This window comes from Rhinoderma darwinii, chromosome 2 (genome assembly GCF_050947455.1).
Source record: "Rhinoderma darwinii isolate aRhiDar2 chromosome 2, aRhiDar2.hap1, whole genome shotgun sequence".
In the NCBI taxonomy this organism is placed as follows: Eukaryota; Metazoa; Chordata; class Amphibia; order Anura; family Rhinodermatidae; genus Rhinoderma; species Rhinoderma darwinii.
In genome coordinates, this window is record NC_134688.1 from 296,834,599 (window position 1) to 296,854,798 (window position 20,200).

The window sequence follows — 20,200 nt, forward strand, 5'->3', positions numbered from 1 at the left end:
GCAGACTGATATTCTTGCCATTAGGGATGCACGATGCATCGAAACTTCGATACGATACGAATACGAAACTTCAAACGGTTCAATACCGTTATTTCATGTATTTTGATACTTAGCTGTGCGGCCGCACAGCTCAGTATTGTAACACATGAATGTATGAGAGCGGGACTGCAGCTGTGTAATACAGCCATTGCCCCGCTCCTGAGTCCTGACAAGTGCGCGCTGTCAGGATGATGCGATACGGCCAGCGCTGCACTAATGAGCAGCGTAAATGAAGACCGAACATGGCGGGCGCACTGCAAAACACCCCCGTGTTCTGTCTTCAGTGCCTGAAACGCCGCTTATTAGTGCAGCGCCGGCCGCATCTCTTCATGCTGACCACGCGCGCACCTAATGTCAGGAGCGGGGCAATGGCTGTATTACAGAGCCGCAGTCCCGCTCTAACGGCAGAGATCAGAGAAACCTCTAATCTCGGCCGTTATTCTCCTGAATTCTGCGATCAAAGCTGACTGCAGCATTCAAGAGGAAGTAAGAAGGGGGGATGCCCCTTGGATCACATCACAGGAATCCCTGTGACGCAACGTCTGTCCTACCATATTTCCTCTTGTTAGGGCATACTTAGTACACAGGAAGTTGTTTTTAGGACATACCTATCAGTACACAGGCTAATGTAATGGCATATAGCTATATACCAGTACATTACTATCAGTGTATAGATATATGCCAGTACATTAAAGTTTTTAAAAATAAAGTAAAAACATAAAGTAATATTACATTTATAAACATTAAAATAAGTCACAATACATAAAATATTCACATATTGGGTATTGGCGCGGCCGTAATAACATTCATAACAATGTTTTTGCATCATTTATGACGTGTACGCTGTAAAAAAATAAAATAAAAACTGCTTTCGTTCACTTATTCTGGGACACGAGGTGTAATGAATTTAACCTCCATGTGCCTCACATTCATAGTAATTAACCCCATCATGCACCTTACACAACCCATTATGACTGAGAAACATGATGCCATTAATTACTACTAATGTGAGGCACATTCAAAATTCATTATACCTCGCGCCTCACATCAGAAAACGGAAGAACTTTTATTTTTTATTTTTTTATTTTTATTACTGTTGGCAAAGTATCGTTTTGGTATCGAAGTTGCAATACTACACGAAGTATCGGTATCATAGTCCAAATTCTGGTATCGTGACATCCCTACTTGCCATTACAAGTACCGGAAACCCCTGATGGACCCCATTAAAGGGGTATTCCCATCTCTGACATTTATGGCTTATTCATAGTCTACTCCATAAATGTCTGATAGGTGCGGGTCCCAGAGCTGGGACCAGAGTCTTCCGTAGCAAGGTGGCGGTAGTACGGAAGTAGCCGAGCTTATTGAGCTAGGCTAATCCCTAACTCTCATACAAGTGAATGGGAGTTATGGAAACCGCATAGCACAGCAGGTAACGTGGTTTCCCGAATCCAGGCCACCTCTGCACCAATTCCCCATGTGGATGCTAAGATTGGGAATACCACTTTAAGTTGACTTTTTTTTTTTTTAATAATTTTGTGTGTAAGAATCTGCTTGTGCTTATTTTTTCAATAATCATTAGTGTGTCCTGTTCAGCAAATAAACGTGTGATGTATTGATCTACTTCGGCTAATGAGTTCTGGCTTTTTTTTTTTTTTTTTTACTTTTATATATTTTGCTTGTCTCCCTTGAGGAGTTCAATAGTGTATAGGAAAGCATAGAGAATTGTTCACGAATGTGAGGAAGCTGATTCCGGGCCTCCGTTATGAGGGCGAGCACTTGAGCTTCTACTTGGTCAGTTTGGCCAGGCTGAGATACATTATACTCTACACGCCTGTTACTTACTTGGGTGCAGTCATTATATCAGACTGGACATACCATCGATCTGATGTGTTAATATATAAATGTAATGTTTAACTAGCTTTTCTTTTCTTTTACTGTCAGTGCCTTGCAAATTTGGTGTCCAATGCACCATATCATCGGTTGAAAGCTGGCCTACTCACTAGAGTCTGGAACCATATTAAACCTTACATTCGTAATAAAGGTTTGTTCATTTTTTAAGTCTATCATATTTAATTGGTATTTAATCTGTTGCGCAACTAAAATCTAATTCTAATTGGCTTTGACATGTGTTGCTATTTTGTGACTACTAAGTCTTTGTTCTCTATTGAACATCCTAACTCTTGTTACAATTTTTATTTATAGATGTGAATGTTCGTGTCTCAAGCCTTACGTTACTGGGTGCGATTGTATCTGCTCAGACACCTTTACCTGAGGTGCAAGTTCTTTTGCAACAACCAGTTATTTCACTGCTGCCAAATGCTGGGCCTGCAATCATTACTCGGCTCAGTGATCCAGACTGGTGGAGGAAAGAGACTGTTCAAGAACCAGAAGGAAGAGCGAGCCTTCATTCTGACCAGTCCGAGACCTGCTGGCTTATACGGTTGTGCATCTCATTGGTAGTTAATCCAAGGGAAGACTCCTATTCTGATAGTGATGTCAGTTCTGCAGCTATTCTTCAGTATGAACCTTCTCCTGTCCGACTTGAAGCACTGCAGGTGCGAATGTAAATGAATCATTTGGCCAACACACCGGTATTTGTTGAAATGAACCATGTTGTTTTATTGCTTTTATATAGAAGTGTTTTTTCTTCTATGGTATTGTTCTACTGGGTAGATGAGTATGGTTAGTGTTAGCAATGACAATATTGCTCCTGAATTTATTCATACTGCAGCTTATGGCACATTAAGGTGGGATTGTTGGTCAATGATGTCCGTGTATGAGATAAGGACTTGCTTACAAACTTTATCCACTATATAGGTGCTGGCCCGTCTTGTAAAAGGATACTTCAATATGGCACAGAGTTATCTCATAGAGCTGGGGGAGGTGGCCTGCAAGTGTATGCAAGAAACAGATGCTTCGATACAGCTACATGGTGCTAAGGTGAAATACGATTTTTTTTTTTAAATGAGATTTTTTTTTTTAATACATTTGAATTGCTGCTGGTGTGACTTTTACACACAAATTCTAGTAAATACATTCATTGAGCCAAAATGTTTATTCAAGCAATCTAACTGCTTACAAGAATATTTGTAAAAACAAAATAATTCTAGTACAAGCAAATGTTTCCTTTTGCTTTTAACAGATTAGTATCCCATCATTGCATCTTAATGAAAAAAGAACGACACATGAACGGGAAGTGTATATGTTTAAGATGTAATGTTTAAAGGCCATAGAGTCCTGTGAGTGTCCCTTTTTTATTTTATTTTTTTTAAATGTTTCTTTCACATAAAAATCACTTTTGTAATTCGCTTTTATTAAAAATGTCAAACTTTTTAGCTTCTATACATCACCGTACATAGCAAGCTGCAGAATCCTGTCTGATTAAGAGCACGGTGGGCATTTGAAATGCATAAGCGGTTGCTTTTAAACCCTTGTGATGTCTGTTTAATGGAGTAAACATGGAATAATGAAATCCCTGTCTTTGGCAACACAGAGTGCAGGATTGTTTATCGTCCAAACTATTAATTTTTACATACGGAGGTAAATCACCCACTTCATTCTAGACGGTGAACCTGACATTGATACGCTGGAATTTATATTTACCCACTTGTGTAGGCGGAGTAATTGTCTCTTGACTTCTTATTCATGCCCATTTGGCATCACTTTTCCTCGCTCCTCATGTTTACCATTAGTCCCTCCATCACTCATTGCTTCTCCATGCATTTTAGTCCCTCAATCGCTCATTTCTTCTCCATGCATTTTAGTCCCTCAATTATACGAAGCAGGACAACTGTCCTGCCTCTGTGTAAACCCGCTGTGGCCAACATCGCAGTGCTGCTGTGTTAGGCAATTCAGCGAGGAATGATGCACGTTGCAGCCAATTATTGGCTGCCACTTCATCAATAGGGGCGTAGCCTGTCAGTGCAATCCTTTACCTGGGGAACACATGTCCAATCAAAAATAGCTATTCCCTGATTTTAAACCAATGAAAAATCGGGCTTCAAACAAACTTTCGAAAATATATATAAGATACGGCAAGTAAGTCTTCAGCCTGATGGTCTTCCTCATTCCCACTATGCCCCATTCCATGCTTGTTCCACGGTGTCAGGTTGGCAGCACAAAGAGCAAGTCTTTATGGATGACCTGATTCTCCTGCCCGGTCAATGTGTTATTCTCTTTTCAAGGGAGCCACTCTTCGCACAGGTGGCTCTGCCATCCATCGAATTTGGGCGAATTGGGATCTTTTGGATCCTAGTGCTTTTAAAGGATATTGTGCCCTCAAGATTCCACCCTTCTGATCAATGTCCTGGAACTTTGGACCATACTTTTGTCCCTCTGGCACTAGACCCACCCCCTGTCTGGTTTCCTTCAGCTCTCAGGCGAACCACACTACAGCTGTTGACTACCTAGATCTCCAAGGTAAGACCCACAGCACCTCAGCCTTGTTAATCGATCAGCACTCTGAGGTGGGTAGAGACCCACATCCCCAGAGAACGGATCGACCCAGAAGGGTGGGCCCTTCATACAAAGTCTTCAATAGGATCTGTTCCGGGTCTAGGTCAACCAGATGTGAGTTTCATAGCATCCAGATTGATTGATTGATTTTTCACAAGCTAACCTTCTCCGAGTCCCAAGCTCCAGTCACTTGTCCTCTCCCGCTGTCCTTTAGCAACCAAATTATTGTCCATACCTCTTTACCGCCATCCTACTTCATGGTGCTTGAATACTTTGCTATATAATTCATTCAAACCGTTGGACTAATTTCCTCTACTTCCTTTCTTAGAAGGTCGCTTTTTGCTGGCAATGACTATTATTTGGCTGCAAAATGGCAACCTCTTTCTACAGCTCTCCATTACTTGTGATCCTCCTGGTTGGGGTAATGCACTGCCCTGTCTCCTGCTTCATTCATCAAGTGGGCTCATCGTCTCATGCAAACAGTGACATGGTCCTTAGTTGCCTCTTCCCTACCATTCCCTACATAGGGATGGTCCATTCCCAATTTGGATTAGGCCAAATTGGTTGAAGGATAGAGGGGTTTCCCTTACGGATGATGGGCCTTCCTATAGAATGGTGGGAGCTTCATGGACGGTTCAACATAGACCTTCTGCTGGTGCGTAAAGCCGATACTTGGTCCTCTCTCCACACCTTGGTTGAGGCCACTACCTGGTCTTCTCTCTCTATCTTTTCTAAGTTCTTGGGTGCATACCTTTGTAACTTAATAGGCATACAGCGATGTCCGGCCTGGGGTCTTTATTGTGCTCCCAGCTGCCATGGCAACCCATGGGCTGATCACACTCACTGGCCGCCAATGGATGACCATTGACTGCGCTTTTGATTCCGTCAAAAAAACTGAAGCCTTACACAACGGTGACAAACGGAAACTATAAGCAATGGAAGCATTACCGTTGAACTCCATGGTAATGCAAATGGAACCTATGGTTTCCGTTTGCCTTTCCGTTGAAGGGTTCCTCCGACGAAAAGGTCAGACGGAACCCCTCAACGCAAAACTATGATGATGTGAACACAGCCTTAGGCCTCATGGCACACGACTGTGGTCGGTCAGTGATATACGAACTGCATGTCAGCCGCATTTCCCGGACCGAACACGGTTTTGAGAGCCAGGCTTCTAGTATCATAGTTATGTATGACGCTGTGAGTCACTGCCTCCCCGCGGGATTATTGTTCCGTACTGAAAACCTGTTTCAGTACGGGACAGTATACCCGCGGTGAGCCAGGGATACCTAACGTCATACATAACTATGATACTAGGAGCCCGGCTCCCTGAACTGTGTTTGGTCCGGAAATGCGGCCGACATGTGGTCCGTATATCATGGACCGAACAATGTCGTGTGCATGAGGCCTTAAATTAATTCTATTAAATATTTAAAGGGATTTTCCCATCTCAGACATTTATGGCATGGATATGCCATAAAAGTCTGATGGATGCGGGTCTCCGTTTCTTTTAAGAGAAGTAAAAGAAGTAAATAGAAATACCGGAAACTACATCATTCATTTTGCTATGCTGTTTACCAAACTCCCATTTCCTTCTGTGGAAGTTCCGGGAACAGCATAGCACAATAAGCTACGCTGTTTACGTTTGCCCGGCTAACTCTGCATAGTCTCCTTCTGAATGCGTCAGCCTCACCAGGCGAGGATGGGGTCGGCGAACTCCCGATCTCTAAATAGGTGTGTTTCCTACATCTGGATATGTCATAAATGTCCAATATGGGAATACCTCCTTAAGTAAAAAAATATGAAAATTGCATTTGTCTTATTTTTGCCCATTTTCTATTATTTAAAAAAAAAAGGTTAATGTTTTGGTACTGTATTAACCCCTTAGTGACCAACAATACGCCTTTTCACGTTCGTCACTAAGGGGCCTTAGGCTAGGCTGACTCCTTTTCACGTGAGCCTAGTCTAAGTCCTTCACGGGTCTCCCGTGCAGGCTGGAGCCGGGGCTCAGCTGTCTGATGACAGCTGGGCTCCTGCTCCAACGCCCACGATCGAAGTTTACTTCGATCGCGGCCGTTTAACCCGTTAAGTGCCGCCGTCAATAGCGACCGCTGCATTTAACTTTGTTTACAGAGGGAGTGAGCTCCTTCTGTCACCCATCGGCGGCCCGCAAATGCAATCGCGGGTCTCCAATGGAGTGTCATGGCAGCCGGGGGCTTGATAAAAATAAAAATGAATCAATAAGTGCCATGCACCCCAAAACAGTACCAATCAAAACTACGTCTCGTACCGCAGAAAACAAGCCAAAAAATTCACTACATTGATGGAAAAATAAAAAAGTTACGGCTCTTGGAAAGCAACGATGCAAAAACAAATAATTTTAGTTCAAAAGTGTTTTTAGTGTGCAAAAGTCGTAAAACATAAAAAACCTCTACATATGTGGTATCGCCATAATCGTGCCGACCCATAGAATAAAGGTAACATGTTATTCACGCCGCACAGTGAACGGCGTCAATTATAAAACGCATAGAACAATGGCGGAATTTCAGTTTTTTTTTTATAATCCCCCCCAAAAAAATTAATAAAAGTTAATAAAAAAATTATATGTACCCTAAAATGGTGCTATTAAAAAGTACAACTAATCCCGCAAAAAACAAGACCTTATACAGCTATGTAGACGAAAAAATTAAAAAAGTTATAGCTCTTTGAATGCGACTATAGAAAAACGAATAAAATAGCTTGGTCATTAGGGCCTAAAATGGGCTGGTCACTAAGGGGTTAAAGCCCATCTGTGCTGCAAAAAAATAGGGAAAAATATTTAGCCAAAGTATAAAATAATAATAATAAAAAAAGAATAATCACCCTTAGGCCTCATGCACACGACCGTATTTTTTCCCACCCGTAAATACTGGCGTAAATACGGGTCCGGTGTCACACGTATTCGACCCGTTTTGCACCCGTTTTTACGGGCACGTTTTTGGCGGCAAAATAGCACTGCACTAATCGGCAGCCCCTTCTCTCTATCAGTGCAGGATAGAGAGAAGGGACAGCCCTTTCTGTAATAAAAGTTAAAGAAATTCATACTTACCCGGCCGTTGTCTTGGTGACGCGTCCCTCTCTTCACATCCAGCCCGACATCCCTGGATGACGCGGCAGTCCATGTGACCGCTGCAGCCTGTGATTGACCTGTGATTGGCTGCAGCGGTCACATGGCCTGAAACGTCATCCAGGACGTCGGGCCGGATGTCGAGAGGGACGCGTCACCAAGGCAACGGGCGGGAGACCGGACTGGAGGAAGCAGGAAGTTCTCGGTAAGTATGAACGTCTTTTATTGTTATTTTTTACAGGTTTATACTGATCGGTAGTCACTGTCCAGGGTGCTGAAAGAGTTACTGCCGATCAGTTAACTCTTTCAGCTCCCTGGACAGTGACTATTTACTGACGTCGCTTAGCAACGCTGCCGTAATGACGGGTGCACACATGTAGCCACCCGTCATTACGAGAGCTCCATAGACTTCTATGGACTGTCCGTGCCGTTATTACGGCCTGAAATAGAACATGTTCTATCTTTTTCAACGGCACGGGCACCTTCCCGTGAGAAAACGGGAAGGCACCCATCGCCAATAGAAGTCTATGAGCCCATTATTACGGGTCGTAATTACGACCCGTAATAACGGGAGTTTTTACGGTCGTGTGCATGAGGCCTTAGCATGTGTAATTCCAATAGGTAACATTTTGCTCTGACCGTAGGGCATCTGAGGGGTGTGGTCCTGAAAGGGTTAAAGGTGTTTTCCCAGTATTTAAAATTGATGGCCTCTTCTTAGGATAGGCCATCATTGTCTGATCAGTGGGGGCCTCACCCTCAGAACCCCCACCTATAAGCAGGATGGAGTGGCAACGGCATTCCCTTTCATTGCAATATTGTCACAGTAGCACGTGTTTTCCACTTTGTTTGGTACTACAGCCCTGTCCTGCTCACTTGAATGGGCTGAGCAGCATTATCAAACAAGGAAGCTGTACGCGCAGGGTTGTAGCGGTGTCCGGTACTGCAGTTCAGCTGGAGCGCCAATGCCTGTTTTTAGGATAATGCCGTTAATGAAAAATTTCTGAAAACCGCTTTAAATATTGGTGTATTACACACATCTGTGAAAGCTCGAAGTCTGTAATGGTCCCCTAATATACTGTGACTTTTTTGGAGACTTGTGCTTGAAATCAGAAAAGACTGCTCAGACGTTGTCCTGAAAAAAATTCCAATACCAGCATAGGAGCTCTCCATCTTTTTGCTGCCGCAGGTAGAGGGGAGGGGGAAGTTAAAATGTATATGTAATGGTTACCATAGAAACCTTTATGCTTCGGTTACTAGACTGATTCTTGTCTATATAGTGCTCTTTTGTGTTTCTGATTTCTAGAAACTGTTAATCATAACCAAGTTATTACATTTTTACAAAATAGCTCTATAATCTTAAGTAACATTTATTTTGTAACCTCTTTTTGTTTCTTTACGTACAGTTGTTAGAAGAATTGGGAACAGGAATAGTCCAACAGCAAAAAACAGATTTTTTAGTTCCTATTCATAAGAGGGTGACTGTTTCTCAGGTATGTTCATAATCTGTTTCTTAAGTATTTGAAAGTTACATAAGGTTGCTATTGTTCAAGCAGATCTGACAGGTGTGAGCTCTGGATCTCTTTTACTGTACATAAGGTTTGAATATCTGAAAGAAGCTTACTACGTATTTGAGTAGTCCTACATCAACCCTTTAATATATTTAAAAACCCTCCACAGATGACTTTTTATTAGGCCTATGCCACATGCGTACCTGTGACTGCCCCTCCATTAGTTAACAAATTAAACCATATTTACTGCTAAACAAAGTACAGTAGATCCTAACATGACGCAGGAGTGACAACTGAATGTGAATTTGTAAATACCACGTCGTCTAATTGGCACATAATATCGATACATTCATATAATATAAATGTTAAGGTCCTCCTACACAGCCCTTACCGGGACGTGTAAACGAGCGCCGGTCAATATCGTTGATCGGCGCTCGTTTGCTCCTTTCACAAGGAGCTAGTATGGGGACGAGCGCTCGTTACTCTGATCGCTCATCCCCATACATTACTATCATGTCGGCAGCATGTCTCCCTGTTTAAACAGGGAGATGTGCTCCCGACAACGATAATATTTCAGTTATTTAAACGATTTGATCAGCAGATCGAGCGTTTGCTCGTTCATTTGCTGATCGCCGCCCTGTTTACACAGGGCAATTATCATCTATGAGCATTCTATGGACACTTGTCTGCCCGATAATTGCCCAGTGTAAAAGGGCCTTTAGAATACAAGTTCTCTCCTAGTCAACTCTTTTGTTCATGTGCACGTGCGGTTTGTTTCTATCACGTTTACTATTCGCTAGCAGAACATTTCACCTATTCAGATGTAGAGAACCGAAAATGTGTAAAGAGGATTCCAACCCATCTTTAAGAAAGAGCATGTGTTACTAAAGCAGAAGTTAGTGATAGATTTGTTAATTGTTTTTTGTGTATTTTTGTCTTAACCTCTTTCTTTCCTGTGTTTAACCTGAAATAACACCATCTATCACCATTTTAGTTGTCTCTTTTTAATTAGCTACTCAAACTGGGGACAATCTGACACTTTCACAACATGTACTTTTTGTTTTTATTAGCATTCATAAAGGTATATCTGAAACATCACGTTTTTATCTTATAAAGACATATCAAAAAATAGGTAATAGTGTACAAGGTTCAGTGTATATCAAATAACATAATGACTCATTACAACGTGCAGAACAAGAACCTAGAAACCGCTATATAGACAGTTGTCATTTATTACAGCAGCGTAACAAAACAAAAAAAGAAAACGTGGAATACCTTGAAGAGAGGACCAGTGAGACTCATGAATCGTCACCAACTAGTGGCTACCTATGTCGATTGTCTTCTTTTGGGAGCTATGGGGATAGAAAGAGGAGCCCAAAGGCTATGGAAAAATGTTAGGACTTTTTTTTTTATTATTGCATTCAAAATTTTGCTCCGTTTAGCCTTTGCAGCCTGCATGTATTGTAACACGTTCCAGGCTGCAAAATCCCCTTCACAGACAAATCCGACAGCTTATCTGTCCACTCATTCTCCAGCTGTTCCAATGTGTTCCTGAACGATCATCTAAGCACAATTATGATCAAATCCGAGTAGCTTTAATTATAATTGAACCGGAAGTTCGACGCTGCTCATGGTAGGCCCAAGAGAAATGATCGTCCATCTGCCTCCAGTACTTGAGCACTTGTGTAAAAAGAAATCCATGCCACAGATCGCACAGCCAAAAATAGCTTTTTTGCACTTCCTGCATCGCTGATTATATCACATTATTGAAAGTGAATATGGCTGTGTTTCGATCCACAGGTTACAGCAACTGACACGACAGTCGCAAAAAATCCTTCAAGTTTGGATATCTTGCAATTGTCGCGGTAACCTGTGGGTCGCAACGCACCCACATTCACTTTCATTAATGTGATACAGCCAGCGTTGGCTATGCGACTTGTGTTGCTGCCAAAGTGAATGTGTAGCCCTAGCCTTAATAATAAAGTTAAAGTTTCTGAGAAGCTAATTCAAAAGTGAAGACGTTGTGGCAGCTGTATCAGAATAGAAAACTGCCTACATTTCTGTAAGTAAATAAAAAATCTACAATCTTTGGCTACCATACGAACTACAGATTTACTGATATATGGTAAAAAAAAAATGACAAATATTCCTTGTACTATAGTTAAACTATAAATGGCTTGGTTGCGGACCTTGTTTATGTTGTTTTTTTTAATCCAGAGCCAGTCTTTCTGAGGCAGTCTGTAGAGATAACCAATGTTGGCCTCTGTTTATACACTAAGAACAGTGTCCTCTCACAAAGAAAAGTTCATACGGATCTAGACGATGAATTTTTGTACTAATGATTGTTTAAAAATAAGTACAATAATTAATCGCAGCTAATAAATGATAACTTTTATTTCCTGTTGAACAGGCTACAGCATTTTGGAACATGATCCTGAGTGGTCCTTTGCCCGGAGCCCTACAGAATGAGCAGCATCCTACTCTGCAGACGAGTGCTTGCGATGCTTTGTCCTCTGTTTTGCCTGAGGCTTTCACCAGTTTACCAGTAAGCGGATATACATGAAAATGCTAAATATTTTTGGTTTTTTTTGTGCCTTACATTGCGACAACAGGACTGGTTGTTATAAAATATCTGCATTTCAATGAAATAGGAAGTTCTATTTGGGCTACAACCTAAACAGCATATTAGCAGTTTCCGAAGTTCTATAAAAATACAGACGGTATTGTTTTCGGTGAAATAATTGGGAAAAGGAAATTGTCTGTGCCCATCTTGACACACTTGCCACACTCGAACAAACAAGGACATGGTCAAACTCCTTAGTTGGATATCCAAGCAATTTTTTTATATTAAATTGTGGTTTCAAAAATTGCATCTTAGAGCATTAAAAATGCTTCCTTGGCTATCACTTGATGCAGCCATTTTAACCCCTTAAAGCCTATTTTGTGCCTTCAGGATGCAGGAATTGTTTTGTTTTTGCATAACTAAATTCTGCAGATATATTGAGTACATGTAATTTAATAACGTTTATTATTTTTTTGGGAGGTATAAAAAAACCCGCAATATTGCCATTGTCAGTTTGGGATTTGTTTTATGGAGTTCACTGCGTGATATAAATAACATTTTGAAGGGTAACTAAACGTTCTGACATGTCATAAGTTTTGATTGGTGGGGGTCCGAGCACTGAGACCCCCACCATTTGCTAAAACGAAGCTGGTGTGAGCGCTCAGCCACTTAGTTTCTGTTCGGCTTTTTCCTGAAAGCCTATGTATCGGAGTACGGGCTTATAGACTTTCTATTGAGCCCGTACTCCGATACATTGATTTCTGAAAAAGGCCACACTGAAACTAAGCGGCTGATCGCACACAAGCGCTACTGCCACTTCGTTTTAGAGATTGATGGGGCTCTCATTGCTCGGACCCCCACCAATCAAAACTTATGACATGTCAGAAGTTTGTTGGACGTGTAGTTACACATTAACTTTATTCTGTGGGTTGTTACAACAATGCAAAATCTACTTTTCCACAATAAACCGTTTTTATTGAAACAATTGTGGATATTACAGCCGACACCGGTTGCTGATGACGCGGTCACAACTTTCTCTCCCCACTCTGTATTACGTACTATTACGGCATGGTGCGGGAAGTGGTTAAAATCATAGTGGATTAAAGGGGTTATCCGGGGACAAAAAATTGCTTTGCATTCATAGTTTTATTTAAAAAGTCACTTACTAATATACTTTAATTAAAAATTTGTTACGAAATGGTGCCGTTTAAACCACGGTGAATTGTTCCCGGAAGTCCTGGAGCCTTTCTAATATTGATGACGCGGCCCCACGTGACTGAGGGCTTGTTTCATGTGCTGTTCGTGTCGGCATAGTATCAATGGCATGACCGCAAGGGGCAGTCACATTGCCTATTGCTGGAGTCCCCAAGCAGAGCATCTGTTAGTGCTTTGCTCAGGACTCCAGCACTGCTCCCGCTATTTGGTCAGTGACTTCAGAGGTTACCTATAGCTGGAGTTCCTGAGAAGAGCAGCAGCTGATGCTCTGCCCGGGGACTCCTCCAGCACTGCTGCCAATGTCACTGTACATATATGGGCAGGGACGTCGGCAGCAGTACTGGAGTCCCCGAGCAGAGCATCAGCTGATGCACTGCCTGGGGATTCCCATACTGCTGCTGACATCACTGTTTGTATATGGTCAGTGACGTTGGCATCAGTGCTGGAGGCCCCAGGTAGAGCGTCAGCTGATGCTCTGCTCGGGGACTCCAGCGATAGAAAACCCCCGAAGTCACTGTCCATATACGGACACTGATGTCGGCAGCAGTACGGGAGTCCCCAGGCAGAGCATCAGCACCATATACGGACAGTGAATTCAGGGGATTCCTATGGCTGCAGTCTCCGAGCAGAGCATCAGCTGATGCTCTCCCTGGGGACTCCAGCATTGCTTCCAACGTCACTGTCAATATATGGGCAGTGACGTCGGCAGCAGTATTGGCGTCCCCGAGCAGAGCATCAGTTGATATTTGAAAAGCTCCAGGACTTCTGGGAACAGTTCACAGAGTTTGAAGGGCACCATTTGGTACTGAATTTTTAATTAAAGTATACTAGTAAGTGACTTCTTTTTAAATAAAAATGACATTAAATGTTCCTCCAGGTTCGATCTCCCGCCCGTCTTAGCGAGTTTTGTGCACAGGTTCTATTCTAATTAATAGGACCCATACATGATTTTCAGTGCCAGGCTTGTCTGTCTGGTAATTTGGAGTGCAGGGGGGATGCTTCATCCAAAGCATTTTTGACAGGGTTATTTTAATGCTTGGCGGCCAGATTGGGACAGGAGAGGGAAGAGATGGGGGACTGTAGAGTGTCTGAGTTGCTGAGTGTTATTGGCATGTAGATTTCTGTATGTCTGATAGGTAGACATGTACTGAGAAGTGTTTAGTCACAGAAAAATATGACTGATCAAAAAACTACACAATAAAAGGTAACTTTTACTTCATATTGATAAAAAAGGTGGTTGTCCTTTAAAAAAAGAGGGTGGGTCAAAAAATGCTATAGGGAAAACAAACTGACCCTGTTAAACCCTACCAGGTCACTTTGTCTAATCGGAGTAATGATCTCCGACCTATACCCTAGACGCCCTGTTAATGGCTTATCCGATTTAATAGTCTAGAGAATGGGGGAGGTGCAAACACACAGCGAGATTTGGAGTGATACCAATATGTCAACAACAAAAATAAAAAGCAGTGTAGTATTCAGATAAATAACATATTGGCCTATATTCCTCAGCAGATGGAAAAGATGTATTGTAAAACGTAATAATATACACGTGCTACATTCCAGATCTCATTGGCCTTATGTTTCTCTAATAGAAGGAGGTACTGCACATAAAACAGAAACAAAATAAGTACAGATAATAAACCGTTCCAACGCGTTTCCCCTGGTAAAATGACAGGTTCATCAGGGAACCACACAAAAAAAACAGATTTCCACCAGGATAACTGGTGCAACCTGAGAGAAAAGCTGTATCAAGGAGCTGTTCTAATGTATAAGCTGCGCAATATGTTTGACAGGTGAACAGAGAAAAAATTTGAAGAAAACACTTCCGTAGTCAGTGTTGTCTGGGTCATTTGTATGTTGCTATTCACAACCCCTGTCACCATGTCAGGTCTTCCACAGACCGCTGGTAGGTCTGATCATGTCCAGTGGAGATAGTCCAGAGATGATGAGGATGGAGATCCCTCACTGTGGATTGTAATAGATGTGCTGCTGATAAGCAGCTGATGAGCAGTGAACTGCCTTCTTTTGACCCCTTAATACCGAAGGTATTTTAAACCTTAAAGGGAGTCTGTCACCAGAATGTCCGAGTTAAACTAGTAACTGAGTATTGTAGAGGACACTAACCTGTTTCTAACGTTTATTTTAAGTTTCTGCTTACTGCCTCCTGTGTAGAGAAATACGTTTTTTATTAATTTTATGCCCTTGGCCTAACAAGCAATCACTAGAGGCAGACCTCGGGGCCTTTGTTAGGACCCTGGCTCCCATAAAAATCATTGACACCCGGGGGCGTGGCCAGCTACTGATGTGAGAGGACGTGTGTGGCGATAGCTCCGGGCTGGCATCCTGCATTATATCCTCCTGACGGTACTGTAATCCGTGAAAGTTGCCAAAATTCCTTACCAGCTACGTCGGAAGGGAAGGACATCTTCCAAAAAAAAGATGAGCCCACCTAAAGCGATGAATGCGGCGGAAAAACTGAAATCCTATGCCCGCGTGGTAATCCAAGATGGCGCCGGCGAGTGTTCTGCTGGGCAGGCCGCGGCAATGGCAGGGACATCCACATCAGCTCCCTCTGAACGGGATGCGGGACTCACGTTGCAGGAGGCATCGGATAAGCTCCTGACAGCCATCCTTGAGACACGTACGACACTCACGGCGAAGATAGATGAGGTGAGAGTGGACGTGGGCCTATTGAGGCAGGACCTGCAAAATGTGCGGGAAAGAGTGACGGAGACAGAGGGCAGGATTTCGGCCTTGGAAGATCTCACTGCTAATATGCCGGCGGCTATACAGGATCTGCACCGTAAAGTGGATTTGTGGCGCCAGAAAGCCGACGATCTGGAAAATAGATCGCGCCGTAATAATCTCCGCATTGTGGGGCTGCCGGAGAGGGCAGAGGGGCAGAGATCGGGAGAGTTTGTGGAAAAATGGCTGAAGGAAATCTTTCCGGATGCACCATTCTCGCTGGCGTATGCGGTAGAAAGGGCGCACAGGGTCCCGGCACGATTACCACCTCCGGGTGCTCCCCCAAGACCTCTGCTTGCTCGGATGCTGAACTGTAAAGATCGGGATACGGTGCTGATGGAAGCGCGGAAGGCCGGAGGGATTCGATTTGGAAATGCTTCTGTGTCCATATATCCGGATTTTTCTCCTGATTTGCAGAGACAGAGGGCATCCTATGTCCCTATCAAGCGCCGACTACGAGACTTGCAGATTCCTTATTCGATGGCATATCCGGCTAGATTGCGGGTTGTGGATGGAGACAGAGCCATATTTTTTACGAATCCAAATGAGGCGGAAGAATGGATTACGAGAAAGCATAGGCAATCTCCCCGAAGATGAGTGCTGTGGCTGTGCAGGATGGAAGTTATGTCTGACATATGGAACTCATGGATACCCCATATTGCTTATAGTACAGACGTTCCAGCTGAAAGTATCCTTCTAAGATAATGATGTGATGATGTACTATATTATCTGCAAATTGTTATGGGGGGCATGAGGCCCATGTTATAAGGTTGGCAGTTCAAGCCCCATAGTAACATCCGTATATGTTCTAATTGGAAGATATGGGGGACTGATATTATACGTCAGGTATTAAGAATGTGTCTATAAGTACCTGGGGATGCTGGCTCGGGGGGGCGCTACACTCATACAGATAGTGTATTTGCGGCAGAAACACGCTAGCCGTAGAAACTACCCCCTAGAGTATAGGCTACAAAGGTTAGCTCCTGTTGAGCAATGTTTGTTTATGGAAATGTTATGGAGGATATTGAGTCAACTCACATAGCTACAGAACAAGGCTTTGATATTGCACACATACGAGACATGGAGGGGAATGCATACGGGAATGGGATAATTGTTACTCAGGGGTTGGTTGAGAGAATCAAGGACAATGGGGCTTCAATGAGTGTTAACAACGTGAAATGGCAGGATTACGGTTAATGTCCTGGAATGTCCGGGGAATGGGGTCTGCTGAAAAGAGGCATATGATATTTGCTGCTGTTCGGGGACAACGTCCACATATAACGTGTCTACAGGAAACACACATGACACCGGACACTGTGGCGCAGTTGAATAAGCCCTGGGTACAATGGGCGGGTCATGCTTCGCACACTTCGCACTCCAGGGGGGTGGCCATCTTAGTACATGCAGAGCTTCGATGGAAATTGCTGCAATCCAATGTAGACCCGGAGGGGCGGTACATTTTTCTACATGCGGTTATGGATGAATGCCCATATGTGATTCTGGGGGTGTATAATCCTCCACCAGCCTCATTGGCAGTAATCCAGGAGGCAGTCCGATTTGTAGCAGCTTACCCGGGGGTTCGAGTGATCATGATGGGGGACCTCAACTTGGTTATGGACCCAGATATGGATAGACTGCAGGGGAATGGGAGTAGAGGCCCGTGTAGACCCACTCAGTTGAGCATGTTGGCAAAAGAAATGGGATGGATAGACCTATGGAGGGCGACACATGAAGGGGTTAGAGAATTTACATGTCACACCCTGCAGTACAATGCATTGTCCAGAATCGACTATATATTTGGATCACATGCGGTTTTCCTGGAGATAGAAACAGTGGATCATTTACCGAGGGGGATCTCGGATCATAGTCCGATCTTATTGACATTAAAAAGGCCGCAGGTGGGCAGAAGGGGAATGGGTAAGATACACCCGTTTTGGCTTCAGCTCATCCAACAGAATGATCGTATACCGGATCAGTTATCAATATTTATAGAAGCACATGCTCAGATGGAGAATCGGTCATTGGTGTGGGATACTCTTAAGGCCTATTTAAGGGGGTGTCTCCGATCCTCCATATCCTATGTAAAACGGGCAGCCGCCATGCAGGAGGAGAATATGGCATATCAATGTTCACAGGCGGAAGGGGTATTTGTTCAGGATCCCACGCCGGTTAACCGAAATGCTTGGCTGAATCTGGGTAGGCAATATTTACAGATCCTGAGGGATAAGACATCGCGTAGCTTATTTTTTAGCAAACAATCACATTTTGAATTGGGCAATCAGTCGGGTAAAATCCTGGCACAAATGGTACGGAACAGTTCTAGATCCCCCCCGGTGATGGGCATTGCGGGGCCTGGAGATGAGATGTACACCTCCCCGGGAGAGATTCTCGAGCAATTTACACAGTTTTATGATCAGCTGTATGCATCAAAAGTTGATTATAGAATGGAGGAGATGGAGAGATACTTGGATGGAACGAGGTTCCCCACATTGACAACGGAGGGGATGGCATCGCTTGAGGCTCCATTTACGTTAGATGAGATTATGGAAGGAATGGCTTCGTTGGCCAAGGGGAAGGCTTCAGGGCCGGATGGTATTCCTCTGGAGGTATATTTACAATATGGAGAGCTGCTGGCCCCCCAATTGCTGGCCCTGTTTGAACACAGCTATGGGAACTCCGCTCTCCCGGAGTCCATGTGTGACGCCATCATAATAGTGTTGCTAAAACCAGACAAAAAGCCGGAAGAATGTAGTTCATATAGACCGATTTCGCTGCTGACAGTAGATTACAAAATCTTGACTAAGATGTTAGCTAGTAGACTATGCAGAGTGATAAAAGAGATCATCCATTCAGACCAGTGCGGTTTTATACCTGGCAAGTCCACCTCAGAAAATATTAGGCGGGTACAGGTGGTGACGCAGATTGGATGGGAGGAGCAGCAGGACTGGGCGGTGGCATCTCTGGATGCGGCGAAAGCATTTGACTCGGTAGAATGGCCTTATCTGCTGGCAGTGTTGCGAAGATTTGGGTTTGGGGAGAGATTTATTAAATGGGTCTCCTTGTTGTATAAAGCTCCTCGAGCGCAGGTGTTGGTGAACGGGGCCCTGTCCCCTTCCTTTGGCCTCCATAGGGGCACGAGGCAGGGGTGCCCACTTTCACCACTTCTCTTTGCTTTGGCCATTGAGCCATTGGCTATTAACATCAGGAAGGATCCTGCATATATGGGAATTAGAATAGGAGACAGAGAGGACCGGATAGGATTATATGCGGACGATATGGCGTTGTTCATGGCGAACCCCAATGCAACCCTCCCCAGGGCTATTTCCCTCATTAACGATTTTGGAAGGTACTCAGGGCTACTAATTAACTGGTCTAAATCGTATCTGATGCCATTGAGACAGGATAATTGTGGATGGGGTACCCAGTTTGGCGGACTGCCGGTAAGATCAGAGTTCAAATACCTAGGGATTAATATTGCTAGAGATAGCTCTAAATCGTATGGGTTAAATGTAGCACCCTTGGTCACGTATCTAAGGGACAAACTACAGGTGTGGAAGGGCCTGCCTTTATCAGTAGCAGGGCGCGTTAATTTAATAAAAATGATAGTGATGCCAAAGTTCTTGTATGTGTTGGAGCACATGGATGTGTTGGTGCCTAAAAAGCTCTTTAAACTAATAAATTCAATGTTCGCGCCGTTTGTGTGGGGGGGGGGGAGATCTAAGCTCAAGCTGTCGATTTTACAAAGACCTAAAGACGAGGCTGGGGCTGCGTTACCGGATGTTTTTCTATATTATTTGGCGGGGCAGCTCAGATACTTGATTTCATGGGTCTCCCCCCCCCTAGAGACTAATGCGGAGAATCATCTCGCTCGGGTACTGGGTTTGAAAAATCTGTGGCCGATACTGGAGCCGCATGATTTTAGACACCGCTCCCTGTTACCCTTACATAAGCTGGCGAGACGAGTCTGGCAACAGGCTAAAGATATACTGGGATATGTGGGGGTGGTGGCGGAGAGCCCGCTATGGGATAATCCGAGCTTTCCCCATTTGCACGGATTGGTAGGGAAGAGTTACTGGTCAGCTAGAGAGGTAGTCGCTCTATCACAATTGCTAACGGAAGAAGGGGTGGTAATGACGGTGAGTGAGATTCGGGCGGCATTTAATATACCGCCAGGGGATGAATTATACTGCATACAGCTGTACCATGCTCTATTAGCACAATTCCCAGTGAACTCCGTGACTCATTCCAGTTGTGACCTAGTGGTGAGGCTGAGCACGCCGTTTACAAGGGGCGTTGTCTCCCAAATTTATTCTTATCTAATGGAGGCTAAGATGCGAATGGAGCCCCTGGGGGTGGAGGATAAGTGGCGTGCGTTAATTCCACAACTCACAGCAGAGGAATGGAGGGAAGCGCAGGGCTCCCATCTGCTGGTTTCACCAGCTGCAAATAATAAACTAGTGCAACTGTACATCATACACCAATGTTATTTAACACCTGTAAAGCTGCATCGTATGGGAAGAATGGAGTCCTCACAATGTCATAGGTGTGGAGAGATGAGGGCAGACTTTATAC

The 20,200-nt window shown here is 43.8% G+C and overlaps 1 protein-coding gene across 1 annotated transcript in view; it reads left to right on the forward strand.

The window, feature by feature from the left end:
- The window catches only part of HEATR6 (HEAT repeat containing 6), an 81,464-nt gene that overhangs the window by 45,733 nt on the left and 15,531 nt on the right, over positions 1-20,200 (forward strand). Inside the window, exons 11-15 of the mRNA XM_075853484.1 lie at positions 1,981-2,080; positions 2,242-2,594; positions 2,857-2,979; positions 9,001-9,087; positions 11,516-11,650. Coding sequence (XP_075709599.1) covers positions 1,981-2,080; positions 2,242-2,594; positions 2,857-2,979; positions 9,001-9,087; positions 11,516-11,650 — 798 coding nt within the window. The remainder of the gene's footprint in view (positions 1-1,980; positions 2,081-2,241; positions 2,595-2,856; positions 2,980-9,000; positions 9,088-11,515; positions 11,651-20,200) is intronic.